This window comes from Schistocerca serialis, chromosome 1 (genome assembly GCF_023864345.2).
Source record: "Schistocerca serialis cubense isolate TAMUIC-IGC-003099 chromosome 1, iqSchSeri2.2, whole genome shotgun sequence".
Taxonomy (NCBI): Eukaryota; Metazoa; Arthropoda; class Insecta; order Orthoptera; family Acrididae; genus Schistocerca; species Schistocerca serialis.
The window spans coordinates 312,958,262-312,975,276 of record NC_064638.1 but is presented as its reverse complement, the minus strand read 5'-3'; the positions used below and the strand labels follow the sequence as shown (position 1 = coordinate 312,975,276).

The 17,015-nt window shown below is 42.3% G+C and overlaps 1 protein-coding gene across 1 annotated transcript in view; it reads left to right on the top strand.

The window, feature by feature from the left end:
- LOC126469952 (lysosomal acid glucosylceramidase-like) overlaps nt 1-17,015 on the top strand; it is a 167,195-nt gene that overhangs the window by 64,893 nt on the left and 85,287 nt on the right. Inside the window, exon 6 of the mRNA XM_050097405.1 lies at nt 10,836-11,073. Within this exon, the coding sequence (XP_049953362.1) occupies nt 10,836-11,073 (238 nt within the window). The remainder of the gene's footprint in view (nt 1-10,835; nt 11,074-17,015) is intronic.

The following is a 17,015-nucleotide window of genomic DNA, read 5'->3' as shown; positions in this document are numbered from 1 at the left end:
TGACAAATAATCGAAAGACTTAAGTCGAAACAAGGCCCCGGGAGTAGACGATGTTCCATCAAAACTAATGATAGCCTTGGCAGAGCCGGCCATGACAAAACTCTTCCATCTGGTGTGCAAGATGTAAGAGACAGGCAAAATATCCTCAGACTGCAAAAAGAATGTAAGAATTCCAGTTCCAACGAAAACAGTTGCTGACAGGTGTGAAAATTACCAAACTACCAGTTTAATAAGTCATGGCTGCAAAATACTAACATGATAACACGAATTCTCTACAGAAGAATGGAAAAATTGGTAGAAGCAGACCTCGAGAAAGAGCAGTTTGGATTCTGGAGAAATTTAGGAACACGGAAAGCAATACTGACCCTACGACTTATCTTAGAAGATAGGTTAAGGAAACGCAAACCTACATTTATAGTATTTGTGGACTTAGAGAATGCTTTTGAGAGCGTTAACTGGAACACTCTCTTTGAATTCTGAAGGTAGCAGGGGTAAAATACAGGGAACAAAAGGTGATATACAACTTGTACAGAAACCATACGGCGGCTATAAGAGGTGATTGTTATGAAAGCGATGCAGTGGTCGAAAAGGGAGTGAAACAGAGTTGTAGCCTACCTCCAATGCTGTTCTCTATGTATATTGCATAAGGAGTAAAGGAAACCAAAGAAAAATTTGGAGTAGGAATTACAGTTCAGGGAGAAGTATTTAAAACTTTGAGGTTTGCCGATGACACTCAAATTGTCAAAGACGGCAAAGGATTTAGAAGAGCAGTTGAACGGAATGGACAGTGTCTTGAGAGGATATAAAATGAGCAACATAAGCGAAAAAAATGGTTCAGATGGCTCTGAGCACTATGGGACTTAACATCTGTGGCCATCAGTCCCCTAGAACTTAGAACTACTTAAACCTAACTAACCTAAGGACATCACACACATCCATGCCCGAGGCAGGATTCGAACCTGCAACCTTAGCGGTCACGCGCTTCCAGAGTGAAGTTGCCTTGAACATAAGCGAAACAAGGATAATGGAATGTAGTCGAATTAAATCAGGGGATGCTAAGGAATTAGATACGGAAACGAGACACTTAAAGTAGATGAGTTTTGCTATTTGGGCAGCAAAATAACTGATGATGGACGAAGTAGAGAGGATATAAAATGAATAGTGGCAATGGCAAGAAAGGCATTTCTGAAGAAGAGAAATTTGTTAACATCGAATATAAATGTGTCAGGAAGTCATTTCTGAAGGTATTTGTCTGGAGGTTAGGCATGTATTAAAGGGAAACATGGACGATAAACAGTTTAGACAAAAAGAGAATAGAAGCTTCCAAAAAGTGGTGCTGCAGAAGAATGCTGAAGATTAGATACGTAGATAACGTAACTAATGAGGAGATACTGAATAGAATTGGGGAGAAGAGGAATTTGTGGCACAACGTGAGTAGAAGAAGGGTTCAGTTGGTAGGACTCGTTCTGAGGCATCAAGGGATCACCAATTTAGTATTGGAGGGAAGCGTGGAGGGTAAAAATCGTAGAGGGAGACCAAGAGATGAATACACTAAGCAGATTCAGAAGGATGTAGGTTGCAGGAGTTATTCGGAGATGAAGAGGCTTGCACAAGGTAGAGTACCATGGGGAGATGCATCAGACCAGTCTTCGGACTGAAGAACACAACGACAAAAACAACATCCTAATCAGTTATGCACCGCATTAGCCAACAGTCCATGGTAGATGAAACTTCCTGGCAGACTGAAACTGTGTGCCGGACCGAGACTCGAACTCGGGACCTTTGCCTTTCGCGGGCAAGTGCTCTACGAACTAAGCTACCCAAGTACGACTCACGCCCCGTCCTCACAGCTTTACGTCTGCCAGTACCTTGTCTGCTACCTTCCAAACTTCAGAGAAGCTCTCCTGCGAATCATGCAGAACTAGCACTCCTGAAAGAAAGGATATGCGCAGACATGGCTTAGCCACAGCCTAGGGGATGTTTCCAGAATGCGAGTCCATGGTAGATGTATAGACTGCGTACAACAGCCTTCCTTTACAGATGATGCATTTTTCCATAGTGCCCTCCTCTGATCATAATTCGCTAACTTTTTTGTAATCGTGTTTTGCAAACGGGAACTTAAAAATCTGCGGCACAGGTGGAGCTTAATACCTTTATTTATTAAAGTATGTCCAAGTACAACTATCTTATAATTAAAATTAATTAGTCTTCACGTTACTACATAAGTTTCTAGAACGGTGCAACGCATTAGCCAACAGTGCAAGGTAGATGAACAGACTGCCCACAAGAGCCTTCCTTTACAGATGTTGCATCTTGCATCTTTCCACAGTATCCTGCTCTCGTCATAATTCGGTGACCGTGTTGCGTATCAGAGCAGCAACCTTGTAGGTAGCATTATCACTACACTCCAGTAGTGCTTAATCTCCCATCACGTCCTTGGTGCCAAAATTCCAAATACAGAAGACCACGGGAGATTCCGGCAACATCTCTACCGCCTCAACATAACCCCATCTTCATATGTGAATACGGTAGTGAGGAAGATGCTAACCACATTTTATTCGGCTGCGGTAGAAGATATCACGATACTACAGCGCCGTTTGATGTCCTCCGGCAATACATTACGAACGAACATTTTAACTCTTTTTGCGGCAGAAGAACTGAATGTGTACAAACTCCGACAGATTTAACAGCGGAACGTGAAATAATAATATAGGAGAAACGAGTCTTTCTACATTACAATATTGCAAATAAATTAGTACGATTTTTCTTCTCAACCATCCTATTATATTAATGAATTTCCACAGGTCATGGACTTAATTAGTATTAAATGAATGCGATAATGGTTGCATTTAAATGTTAAGAAGCATTCTGATGCTAGCTACATGAATGGTAGTCAAAAACCATTAATAAATTTAAAAAAGAACATTATCACATGTACGAATAAACGAGTTTCGAAATGACTAATGTGCTGCTTTCACACGGCAAAGTTAGTGGGAACGATGAACTGCAGTACAGTTGTTTGTAGAAATGTTTCCCACAGTAAAACGGTGAAAACAGCAAGAGAGACACGAAAATGATGTTTTCCACCTGAGATATTCCCAGGATTATAGCGTGTATATACTTCAAAGTGGGCTTTCTGTCCTTAAATTTTATTGTGTATACAGTCAAGCTGTGTGATTGTTAGAAGTATACATTGTTTTTCTGGGCCTTCCGAACACAGCACCAATACACTGCATTTCTGTTCAATAGCATCAAAAGCGGATGTCGGCTGTCCCTGCTTGGCTCCAACAGTTGCCCTTGAGGAGGTTTTAAGAGGAACCGCCCACTTGCACTCCGTAAGTGTGTGAGTGCATAAGAACCAGGTACATCTGTGCTATCTACTATCTACAGAAAGTGCAGGCTATAGTACGGGAGGGCTATCCACTACACTTAAGCAGTAGTATATATATATATATATATATATATATATATATATATATATATATATATATATATATATATAGGTCTATATTCTCTCGCCACAAGGCGGTACTATGGTGCTGTTCACTGATGAACGAGAGCTCACTATAGACAGCTTTGAGAACCCTCACAATACAGATATTTCGACAAATTAAAATCCACGTGCTCAAGGCGTTGGAAGAAACCAACACAGGTTCAGTTGAACGTATGGTTTGCTATAATTCGTGATTACATCATTGAAACTAATTTAATACCAAACAGACTAACAGGACCGATCTGCTTCATGTTTGCCAGATACGTTCTTCCCATCCAGTTGGATGCGGTGTGACACTGGTTCGCTTGTTAATGTGGCTGCAAAACGACGGACGTTTTTGATATAAATATGCGGCATCATCTGGTCGCCATATACGAAAATCGATTGACTGGTCAACTGATCTTATGCATCTTGCCTGTAGTACGTGGAACACTGTGAAGATGATAAAGTGTGCCACTCCTGAGACTTTATCACAGGAATGTACACTGTTATGGAAATAGTGAACACGAAGTCACACTTATTTCACGATGTGGCTCACTCTCCACACCGTCGATGTACACTGTGATATCACACTGGAGGAGGAAAGTCTGCAAGCTTCTTGTAATGCATTTGCACGGCGTAAGTTTCTCAACGAAATGTGGAAGTCTGAAAATGAACCTACGGCATTGTGGGCCGGGAGTCCCCCATTCGGGGAAGTTCGGCCGCCGAGAGCATTCGACGCCACATTGGGGGACTTCAGCGTTTAGATGGGGGATGAGATGATGATGTGGACAACACAACACCCAGTCTCTGAGCGGAGAAAATCTGCTGCTCCAGCCGGGAATCGAACCCGGGCCCCTTGGCTTTGCGGAACACTGACTCATCAGCAGTACCAACATTTCTCTAACTTTCAAGCTCCTCCCACTCCGAGCGGGGTGGCGCAGTGGTTAGCACACTGGACTCGCATTCGGGAGGACGACGGCTCAAACCCGCGTCCAGCCGTCCTGATTTAGGTTTCCCTTGATTTCCCTAAGTCGCTTATGGTAAATGCCGGCATGGTTCCTTCGGAAGGCACGGCCACTTCCATTCCCCAGCCTCCCCCTACTCCGAGCTTGTACTGTGTACCTAACGACCTCGTTGTCGAGTGACGTTTAACACTAATCTCTTCGTTCTTTGATGCTTCACAATACGAATTTCAGGACACTGATTACTTCTGTGAAAATTATCAGTTTATCATCCTACTCAACGTACTAAGAATTGCACAGGTACAGTCGGTGTGTCCGCCAGACGGGTTACATGAGCTATTTGGATGCCAAGCATAGCCTCAAGAAACTTTGACACTAGTGTTCTCAAACTTCGGCGCCCCACAGCGCCGGAAATATACGTCTTAAGACAGGAATTCCAGTTTGCAAAATGACTAGTTTACAGCCCCGCGCAACATACTAACAGTTCCATCGTTTCTTCTGTGCATCCTTTTGGGGGAGTTATCAAGCAAAAACAAAATTACATTAAAAATTAGAGTCATCTGTTGATCTTTTATATCCATAGGTTGTTTGCTGAGGACTTTTATAGATGAATTTTTCAATCTCTTTTGTGCTAACGTTAAATTCATTCGGTGATAGTGTACATATTTTTTCTTTCCGGTTTCGTTACTGGGAATTTCATGATTGCTCTTATCCTCAAACTGATGGTTTGTAACTAATTTTATCAATAAATGAGAGCACTATAGAGCATCATTAAATATTAAGAACCGATTAAGCATGTGTCTATAGGAAATGCTTATGTGATATCCAAATATTTATAAATTCTTTCGACTGACTTCTTCTAGGTGGGCAAATCTGCCGCTATCACTTTTACAAACAGAATCATTTTCACCAGGATATAAAGTTTAAATGAGAATCTTATGAAGTATTACTGGCTGGTTTTGAGAATGCGCTCATTCTGAAGAACACAATGGCTGTGTACATATCGGCCCCGTGAGAAATGTGTAACAGAATCCACATACCATGCATAATGGACGAACGCGCCTTTCATAACAGTGCGTGTCGTATGTAGTTGTTTTATACCTCTTACAAATATGATGTGTCCACGTCCACTATGAAGCCGAGAATAAACCCACTCTTGAAATTATGTATTAGTTCTTAATAATGCGCTCATTTAAACTAAAACTCTGGCGTAAACGATGTCGTTTTTCGCAATCTCTTTCTCCTGTGCACTAAATAGAATACCCGACAAAAAGTTTGAAGCACCCAGAAGGTGAGGAGGAAACTAAATGAAACTTCAGGGGTTGAGGAGGTATGTGATATTTCAGTAATTACAATTTCGAGTAGATTTAAAAACGACTTGGCAGTCTGTGCCCACTTATCAGTATGACTTTGCACCCCGTCTGGCCTGAATGCACCCACTGATTCGGTTGGGAAGCTGGCCCACAACTGTTGTAACTAGTTCTCAATATCCTGGTACTGGCAAAAGGGACGCATTTGCGTCCGTGTTGGATCTACATATGTTCTGTCGAGGTCAGGTGTGGGGATCTTATTGGACAAGCGATTACCTCAACATTACGGAGACACTCCATAGAGACATGCCATGTCCGGAGGATGTGAGGGGCATTGTCTTTCTGAAAAATGTCCTCACGATGCTGTCGCCTGAGAGGTAACACGTGCGGAAGCAGGATGAAAATAGTTCAAATGACTCTGAGCACTATGGGACTTAACTTCTGAGGTCATCAGTCCCCTAGAACTTAGAACTACTTAAACCTAACTAACCTAAGGACATCACACACATCCATGCCCGAGGCAGGATTCGAACCTGCGACCGTAGCGGTTGCGGGGTTCCAGACTGGAATACAGGATGACCTTGGCGTCCTGTTGTGCAGCCAGAGTTCTCTCGGTCACTACCAGCTGCTACCTGAAGCAATACCCGATGGTTCTCCACACCAAGAAGCCAGGAGTAACGCTGCTGTTCCCCTTCAAAATATTGGAAGAAAGCGACCTCTCCCCAGCTCGCCACCATACTCTTTACTTGGTTACTTTACGCGATCAGGCCCAATGGACCGCGCGCTGCTTTGAGAGATTGCCTCCACTTCAGCCTGTCTTCGGCACCTTTCTGCCATCCTTTCAGCAGTCCCACTATCTGAAGGTCTTTGAATACGCAGTGACTCCATCGAGTTCTAGGTCTTACTACGGGCCTTCTGCCGGTTGACTTGGTGCTGAGTACAGTTTTCGGCCATCGGTTGTCCTGCATTCGAGCAACATGCCCTGCCCACTGGATATGATATTTTTACTGTTGAAACAGAAGAAATTTTCTGAATTTAGAATGTTGGTCAATTTCAAAGTAAGGATTTGGGGTTGTGAGTCGACCTATTTCCATGCACTGTTGCAATAACAAATCTTGAGCGAATTGGGAACCTCTGAAAGGGTGTACTAATTTTTTTCCGGTTGTGTAATACCTTTCAATAACAGACATTAAATATTGTAACGTCTCAAATGGTCTTTGAATACGCAGTGACTCCATCCAGTTCTAGGCCTTACTACGGGCCTTCTGCCGTTGGCTTGGTGCTGAGTACAGTTTTTGGCCATCGATTGTCCTGCATTCGGGTAACATGCCCTACCCACTAGAGTCGTCGTGTCTTCATTATAGCCACGATGTTCGGCTCATTGTAAATATTATACAACTCTGTATTGTGACGAATCCTCCATTTTTCACTCTCATTAACATAAACTGGTCCAAAAATCTTGCGAAGGTCTTTCCTTTCAAATACCATCAGTCTGTTCAGATCTGGCTTGGTTGTACTCTAGGTGGCACATCCATATAGTACTGGCTGTAGGAGTGTTTTGTAGATGTTTATTTTGAAATGTCTGGACAAACTTCTGGTTACAGCGATTACATACCTGTAGTCTTGCCTGTATTTCCATTTTACTGGGTGGTTCATATCTGAATACTGCCCCCAGATATTTGAACTCCCTGACTTGACTCGCCTCCGGTGTGATGCGAGCCCGCGATTCACCGCTGTACACAATGCAGCGCCATTCATCAGCAGTCCATGTTTCCCTGTCATATCACCACTCCAGACGCAGCCGTTTGTGCTGCTGTCTTAACAGCCCTGTATCCAGTGTTATATGGGATGTGCTTTATCTGAGAGTGGGGAGATGTACCACCACCAAGGCAGGATCGCTGTATTGTGCTTCAAGCACATTGTAACTCCTGCAGATTTTCAGACGTGATCGACCGGTTCCTTGATGCTAGTATGACTGCCCTCGCATCTGACCACTGTCACATCCGAATGCCCTACTAATCTGGATACTGCACAGTTCGATCAGCCGGCCAAACAGAAACTGTTCAGACGCTGTCAGATGGTGATAACATTGTCTCGTAGGAGTAAGTGACGTCTTCGTGTCCTTCATAGTGATTACTGAACTTCTGACGCTGTCCTCCCAGTTCAGACACTGAAAGGAGAGAAGTGATGGGATACCTCGTAATGTCGTGTCAGACCTCCTTTTGCCCGGTTTTGCGTAGCGGCTCGAGGTGGCATGGAATAAATGAGTCGTTGGAAGTCCCCAGGAGAAAATTGAGCCATAATGCCTCTCCAGACGTCCATAACTGCGAAAGTGTGCCGGTGCACGATGTTGTGCACGAACCGACCTCTCGATACTGTCCCATAAATGTTCGATGGTATTCATGTTCAGGAAATTCAAATGTGTGTGAATTTCTAACGGACCAAACTGCTGAGGTCACTACTTAAACTAACTTATGCTAAGAACAACACACACACACCCGTGCCCGTAGGAGGACTCGAACCTCCGGCGGGAGGGGTCGCGAAATCCGTGACATATCGCCTCAAACCGCGCGGCCACTTCGCGCGACGATGGGATTGATGACAGGCGATCTGGGTGGCCAAATCATTCGCTCGCATTTGTAACTTCTTTATTAAATATTTTGCTTAAACTGCTGAGTGAAACTGAAAGCAAGTGAACCTACTTTCTCTTTACTTATTCTTATCATGTCAACACTGACCCACAATATTCTAGCGCAACGCAATTTGACTGCTCAAAAAAATTAAAACCTGACTTCAAAAAATTAATTCAAAAGAATGGCCGTGACTAAAAATAAATCTTAACAATAACCTACACATTTCATTAAGCACTTACCTCACAAAAATCTTCATTAGGCGAACTACGGCAATACAGCGAACGTCAATACTGCCAGCTAAATAAAAGATTCTAACTACTAAAGCCTCTAACTTCTAGTAGGCATGTGGTTAGCAAAGGAAAGCTTTTGTTGCAAACCAAATAATGTATTTTCTACCTTAATAATGTGACATCCAGTTCAGACGCAAACATAAATCGTCATTGACATCTAGTACAAAGGCACATAATCATGAACAATATTCAGTCTCCAGGTCGAACATGTACGGATCGTTAGCCTACGCTAACACTTCAGACCTCTCCCCTCCATCAATGCTAACTTCTCACATCTAACATCCATCACTGCTGGCCATTCACCTTCAACTGCTCAACAGTACTTCCATCACTGCTGGCGACTTATTTCCAACTGCCCAACACTACTGGCGATTAACTTTCAACAACGAGTCCAGCCAGCCACAGAGCCTCTTACAAAGAAAGCGCAGTCACACAGGTCCAAGGAAAGCGCTACACAGCGCTGCCAACACAGAAGCAGCCCACTTACACATTGTCCAGAATGTTCTTCAAACCAGTCGCGAACAACTGTGGCCCACTGACATGGCCCATTGCCATGCATAAAAATTCCATCGCTCTTTGGGAACATGAGGTCCATGACTGACTATAGAAGATCTCCAAGTAGCCGAACGTAACCACGACCGAGTCCACCCCATGTAATCATAGCCTACACCATCACAGAGCCACCACCAGCTTGCACAGTGCCTTGTCGACAACTTGAGTCCATGGCTTTATGGGGTCTGCAGTACACTCTAACCCCACCATCAGCTCTTGCCAACTGAAGTCGAGACTTACCTGATCATGCCGCGATTTTTCCGTCTTCTAACGTCCACCTGGGATGGTCCTGGGCCCAGGAGAGGCTCTGCAGGCGATTTCATGCTATTAGCAAAGGCATTCGCGTCGGTTGTCTGCTGCCATAGGACATTAACGCCAGATTTCACCGCAGTGTCCCAAGGGATACGTTTGTCGTACGACCCACACTGGTTTCTGCCGTTATTTGATACAGTGTCACTTGTCTGTTATTGTTGACAAATCTACGCAAACGCTACTGTTCTCTGTCGTTAAGAGAAGGCTTTCGGCCAATGTTTTGTTCTTTGTAAGAAGTAATGAGTTAAATTTGGCATTCTCGGCACACTCTTGACACTTTATAGCTCCGCGTATTGAATTCCCTACCTATTTCCGAAATGGAATGTTCCATGGCTCTTAGCACTATGGGACTTAACTTCTGAGGTCATCAGTCCCCTAGAACTTAGAACTACTTGAACCTAACCAACCTAAGGACATCACACACATCCATGCCCGAGGCAGGATTCGAACCTGCCACCGTGGCGGTCGCGCTATTCCACACTGTAGCGCCTAGAACCGCTCGGCCACTGCGGACGGCGAATGTACCATGCATCAGGCTCCAACTGTCTTCCCGCGTTCAAAGTCCGTTTATTCTCGTCGGGTGGCCATAATCACGTCGGAAACCGCTTCACATGAATCACCTGCTTACAAATGGCGGCTTTGCCAATATCGCATTGCCGAAGCCGCCATTTGTACGTAGGTGATTCATGTGAAAAGCCTTCCGACGTGATTATGGCCGCCCGACGAGAATTAACATACCATGTGTATGCGATACTACCGCCAGCTATGCAGTATGTGCATATTGCTATTCCACGACTTCTGTCACCCAGAGTACACCATACCAGGTCTGGTAACAACACTAAACACGAACAGCCACTGTGGTGGCATTTGTAGCTGTCATAGAGTATTGCAACTGTAATTATTTACGTGCCCGTCCATGATGTGTACGTACACCAAGTTACATTGACATCCGACCATCTCATCAGGGTGGTTCACTTCTTTCGTCAGGCTGTGTAGCGGCATCAGGGGGCTCTCTTCTTTGTCAGCAAACATAGAGCGAAAATGTGTTATAGAAACCTAAGTATGTTTTCTCGGCTGGGGACGTCACAAGACAGTGTCACAACATTGTGAACGATTTTTGCCAATGGGGCTATAGTTTCAGTCCACCAAGCAGTTTGAATCCTTGAGATTCAATTTAAAAAATGTTTTACAGGTAAACATGCCTGGCCTCTCCATAGCAGCGAACAGCTCTCTGACGTTTACTATACTGGCGGTATTGTGGGGAAACTGTCGCTAGCGATGATCGGTCCTTTGGTGCGCAGGTTCGTGGAGGAGTACGCTTCGGTGGGGCTCCCCATCTGGGTGCTATCGGCGCAGAACGAGCCGACGGACGGCAACTCTGACTTCTGGTTCAACTGCATGGGCTGGTCGGCGACGGAACAGCGAGACTGGGTGGCGCAGCACCTGGGGCCCACGCTGCAGGCCGCCGTCGCGCAGCCGCCGCCCGACGTCCTCGTCATCGACGACCAGCGCTCCATGCTCGACCGCTGGCCGCAGCAGGTCCGTACATCTGACCCCTTCTCAAAGGGCGTTCCTCCGTGATAGCATCCAGGAAGCACGCGGCGACTGCGTTTAAGGACATTCTTGAAGCTTCCTGACATCATAATACACTACTGGTCATTAAAATTGCTACACCAAGAAGAAATGCAGGTGATAAACGGGTATTCATTGGACAAATATATTATACTAGAACTAACATGTGATTACATTTTCACGGAATTTGGGTGCATAGATCCTGAGAAATCAGTACCCGGAACAACCACCTCTGGCCGTAATAACGGCCTTGATACGCCTGGGCATTCAGTCAAACAGAGCTTGGATGGCGTATACTGGTACAGCTGCCCATGCAGCTTCAACACGATACCACAGTTCATCAAGACCAGTGACTGGCGTATTGTGACGAGCCAGTTGCTCGGCCACCAATGACCAGACGTTTTCAGTTGGTGAGAGATCTGGAGAATGTGCTGGCCAGGGCACCAGTCGAACTTTTTCTGTATCCAGAAAGGCCCGTACAAGACCTTCAACATGCGATCGTGCATTATCCTGGTGAAATGTAAGGTTTCGCAGGGATCGAATGAAGGGTAGAGCCATGGGTCGTAACACATCTGAAATGTCACGTCCACTGTTCAAAGTGCCGTCTATGCGAACAAGAGCTGACCGAGATGTGTAACCAATGGCACCCCATACCTTCACGCCGGGTGATATGCCAGTATGGCGATGACGAATACACGCTTCCAATGTGCGTTCACCGCGATGTCGCCAAACACGGATACGACCGTCATGATGCTGTAAACAGAACCTGGATTCATCCGAAAAAATGATGTTTTGCCATTCGTGCACCCAGGTTCGTCGTTGAGTACACCATCGCCGGCGCTCCTGTCTGTGATGCAGCGTCAAGTGTAACCGCAGTCATGGTCTCCGAGCTGATAGTCCGTGCTGCTGCAAACGTCGTCGAACTGTTCGTACCGATGGTTGTTGTCTTGCAAACGTCCCCAGGTGTTGACTCAGGGATAGAAACGTGGCTGCACGATTCGTTACACCCATGCGGATAAGATGCCTGTAATCTCGACTGCTAGTGATACGAGGCCGTTGGCATCCAGTACGCGTTCCTTATTACCCTTCTGAACCCACCGATTCCCTATTCTGCTAACAGTCAATGGATCTCGACCAACGCGAGCAGCAATGTCGCGATACGATAAACCGCAATCGCGATAGGCGGAAACGTGATGGTACGCATTTCTCCTCCGTACACGAATCATCACAACAACGTTCCACCAGGCAACGCCGGTCAACTGCTGTTTGTGTATGAGAAATCGGTTGGAAACTTTCCTCAGGTCAGCACGTTGTAGGTGTCGCCACCGGCGCGAACCTTGTGTGAATGCTCTGAAAAGCTAATCATTTGCATATCACAGCATCTTCTTCCTGTTGGTTAAATTTCGCGTCTGTAGCATGTCATTTTCGTGGTGTAGCAATTTTAATGGCCAGTAGTGTAACTCGTGCTCAGTTCGTTGAGAGCTTGCCCACGCGAAGTAAGATTCCGGTTTCGTGTCTCATTTCGTCTGTACTTTCGATTTTCCTGGAAGTTTTCGATACTCCTTCAAGTAATCTAGAGATATTCCATGAAGTTTCGGGATTGCAGCCGGATCGCTTCGACATCGTACTACGATATTTCGGCTGACAGGCATTCAGCCATCTTCAGATAAGTGTTTTGCACTGTAAAACGCTCAGTTGAAGATGATTGATCGATTGTGCGCCGAAATATCGTGGCAAAATGTCGACATCATCCGGGCGCAATCACGAAACCTCATGGAATACTCATTACGCCGAAAAAACGTCAAGAACCAAATCTATAGTTAATAGTTTTAACATTAGTCATAACTTGTTAGAATATTTGACAGTGAGAAGGAACTGGTGTTACCACCCCGCTACTTTATGTCCAAGTACACAGTGTTCCTTATTAATTATGATAAATTGGTCATATTCATATTTTGTTGTGATACCGAGAGCCTCTTGCGAAGGGATGGGCACCACTGTTTTTATTTATTTACCATATTGTGCACATACTTTCGTCGTTTGCATTATATTCCTATCAGTTATGGACTGAATGAATGTTTTGATTGTGATTTCGTGAATATATCAACTGTACTTCAGGAATACGTGTTTCACATTGTAACCTCCCCACAAAAATTTAAAAGCAATAATAAATGAATAGGAGCCAAACGTCCAAACGTAACCTCCCTGCAATTAAATTTAATGACAATAAAAATGAGAATCGCGATCTGACTCAAATATAAATTCTTCACACAAAAAATTAAAGTCTACTCAGTGATAAGAAAATCTCAGTGATAATGATAATTCAACTAAACCGAAATATCGGTCTTTGGCCCTGTGTAAATCAATCAGAATTAAAGTCTTACCTCAGAATAACTGGATGTCAAATTTCTGCTCTTATCTTTGCGCACGGCTTGGAGGAACTGCATTGCAAATAATAATATTCCTTTTTTCTGTAATTTTACTGAAAATTTTCTTTAAAAGAAGTGGAATGAAATGGGAAGTGCAACGAAATCTTTAGTTCAATGAAAAATAAAATTTTTGAAAAAATGCTTTTGAAATTAAAATTATTATTGGGGCACTTGTTGGAGAATAATTACAATAAATAAATTTTTACATTATCTAATGATTATATTAATTAACAGTATACCTCATTCAGCATCTTGACCAGTGTTGCCGACCGCCTACATCACACAACCGCACTGAGCTGCTACTACTGACCGACCGCTCTGCATGACGACTATTAGCGTACTGCTCGCAACTGTACTGCACGACTACTACTCACAGAGTACTGCCCTCAACTAGACAGAGTTACATACTCGCAACGACTACTGACAGACACGCAACGACTGACTGACAGACTGAGAACCGCTCGCAACACTCGCGCGGTCAAGCGCATACTCTCTGGTCACAGATGCTACAATGCCTCGCCATCGCTGCTATGTTACATACGTGTTTCATAACCCTCCACTGGGGGGGCAAAAATTTGGCAGCGATGGTGAGTCATTTGGACTTGCCAAGCGCGGCAAAATTTTTCTTTAATTAACAAAATTCTACAACTTACAGAATATTTAAATGTTGTGCACACGCACTAAGTACAAAATATATCAGACAAAGACAAAATGTGAGTACAAAACATAGTAGCAAATCAGAAAAATGTATATACAAATTATTTGACAGATAACAAAGTGCACAGGCACTGAAAAAATTCTTTAGCATATTCAGAACAAATAAACAGACTGGTAAGAAAAAATATCATGATGACAAGTGACATAAGTGTACTCGCACTGGAGTTCAGCGAATCGAAAAATGTATAACCTATGAACATAAATGATGTTACCAAAAAAAATTTTTATTTTTTTATTTTTTTTTTATGTGACAAGAATCAGGATAGGAAAGGGAAGGATTGCATCATGGTTGTAGCACTTTAGATTGCACACAGCTGCTCTGAAAGTCCATATCTTTCCACAGAAGTACAACACTAAGTGACACAACTTGAAGTTCTTTTCCCATCAGAATTTATCAGTGTAGCCAAGACACTGAACTGTCGTAGTAATGTTCCATGTTTTCATTTTGGCAGTACATTACGTACACCAAACAGTGGGACCATAATAATGTCTTCATCGCTCATGGTGGTGGACAGCATGTCGTGTCAACACCACACTCTTACAAGGCACACCAACGTAGAATTAGTGCAAAACCAAATATAGTGCTCCATGATCAGTGGGATAAACAGGACAAATGGACATTGCAGTAATTCAGGGTAGTTAACTCATGAGGTGAAGGACATTATGTCACATAATATTGACAATTACAGTCTTCATTGATAGTTTGTGGCATTCATAGCCCAGTTATTGAACATTTCTGTACCAAGTATGTAGTATTACAGAAAAATGTTCATTAATTGTTTTACATAGAATCAGTAGCCTTCTTTTCCTGGTTACAAAGTATTATGAAATAATCGCATTCTTTTCAGTTACAGAGTATAATTAAGAATCATTAACCTTCTCCTAATTACAGTTAATTAATCATTTGTCATTCCAATAATAATCATTAGCCTTTTCCTAATTACAGTTGATTAATCATTTGTCGTTAATTAATCATTTGTCTAATTACAGTTAATTAATCATTTGTCTAATTACAGTTAATTAATCATTTGTCGTTAATTAATCATTTGTCTAATTACAGTTAATTAATCATTTGTCGTTAATTAATCATTTGTCATTCTAATATAGTAAGAATCATTAGTCTTCTCCTAATTACAAAGCATTATTAAACAGTACCATAGTTAATTAATTATGTGTCATTCCAATCTATTAAGAATCACTAGCTGGCATCATGGGTAATCGTATTACAATAAACAGTGGCGGTCCTTGGCCAGTTACAAAGTATATTTAGTATGACAGAATAATGTTCATCAGAAGTCTTAGTTGAAAAGGAGAGTCAATTATTGGCCTAGCATTAACATAATACATTGAGTGATACAAATTATTGGCACTCATTGGCCATTAACCAAAACATGAAAACTCAACATGGGAAAAAAAGGGCTAATTAATGGCATAATTAATAACAATTCTTCAAGTGACATTAATTATTGGCGCTCAGTGGCCAGCAAGTATTGAATAGAATCATCATTCAGTATTATTCAGATTATTACGAAGTCATTATTAAAAATCAGTTAATTACAGTCATAGCATTAATAATCACAGGCATTATAAGCAGTCTCATTACCATAAACAGTGTTCCTCCTTCAGTAGTATTCAGATCATTACAAAGTCATTATTAAAATCAGTTAATTACAGTCAAATCATTAATAATCATGGGCATTATAAGTAGTCTCATTACAATAAACAGTGTTCCTCATTCAGTAATATTCCGATCATTACAAAGTCATTATTAAAAATCAGCTAGTTACAATCAAAGCATTAATAATCATGGGCATTATAAGTAGTCTCATTACAATAAACAGTGGCAGTTATTAGCTAGTGACAAAGCATTATCTTAAATATATACTTTTTTTTTGTCTCATTAAGAAGTCATTACTGAAGCGACATACTATTCAGAGCTAATCAGTATTATTCAGAATTATCATAAACTAGTGACATTATGTGGGACTGGTAATACATTTTTTTGGTAGCAATGCATTGCGTTGGGATCGATAATTAATTGCTGAAACATAACACTATTTGCTTTTGACCTATTGCAGCAAATGAGGATAGTAACGTCATTCGTCATGAGTCAGCTGTAGCAAGGTTATGTAACAAGGCAGTACATGTGATCACATTTATAAACGATAGACACAAATGGGTAAAAATATAAAAATGCAAGTACTAGAACAGGTATAATAAGTAACAGGTTTAGTAAGTATCATGAAAAGCTTCTCCTGGAAAAATTACAAAATGGATTATTGACCTGAAAGAAGAAACGCACACTATGCTGAAAAGTAGTGAACTTCGAATTAACAGGTAGTGAAATGTGTATAAAAATGTGTTCCATAGCTGTCCTTTCCAAAACTTTCCGTCATCCTACTATGCAATATAACACCTGCTGTCAAAGCAAACTGCAACAAATACTTAAATAACTACATAACATAAATACATAACTTCAACATTATCCTCATCTGTAAAGAAAACTTCATTATCCATATCATCATAACTTCACTATTATCATCACCTGTAAAGAAAAACTTCATTATTCATAACATCATATCCTTCATCATTATTCATCAGTATTCATTATCATCTGCAAAAAATCATTTCATTACTCATTATACAACTATTCCTTATCTCTAGCATATTTCATCACTAAAACTAAGATGTGTAGTTCAGTCTGACAGCCTGCATCAATCACCTTGTATTCTGAAAGAAAAAAATTAGCTAAGGCTGCTATTC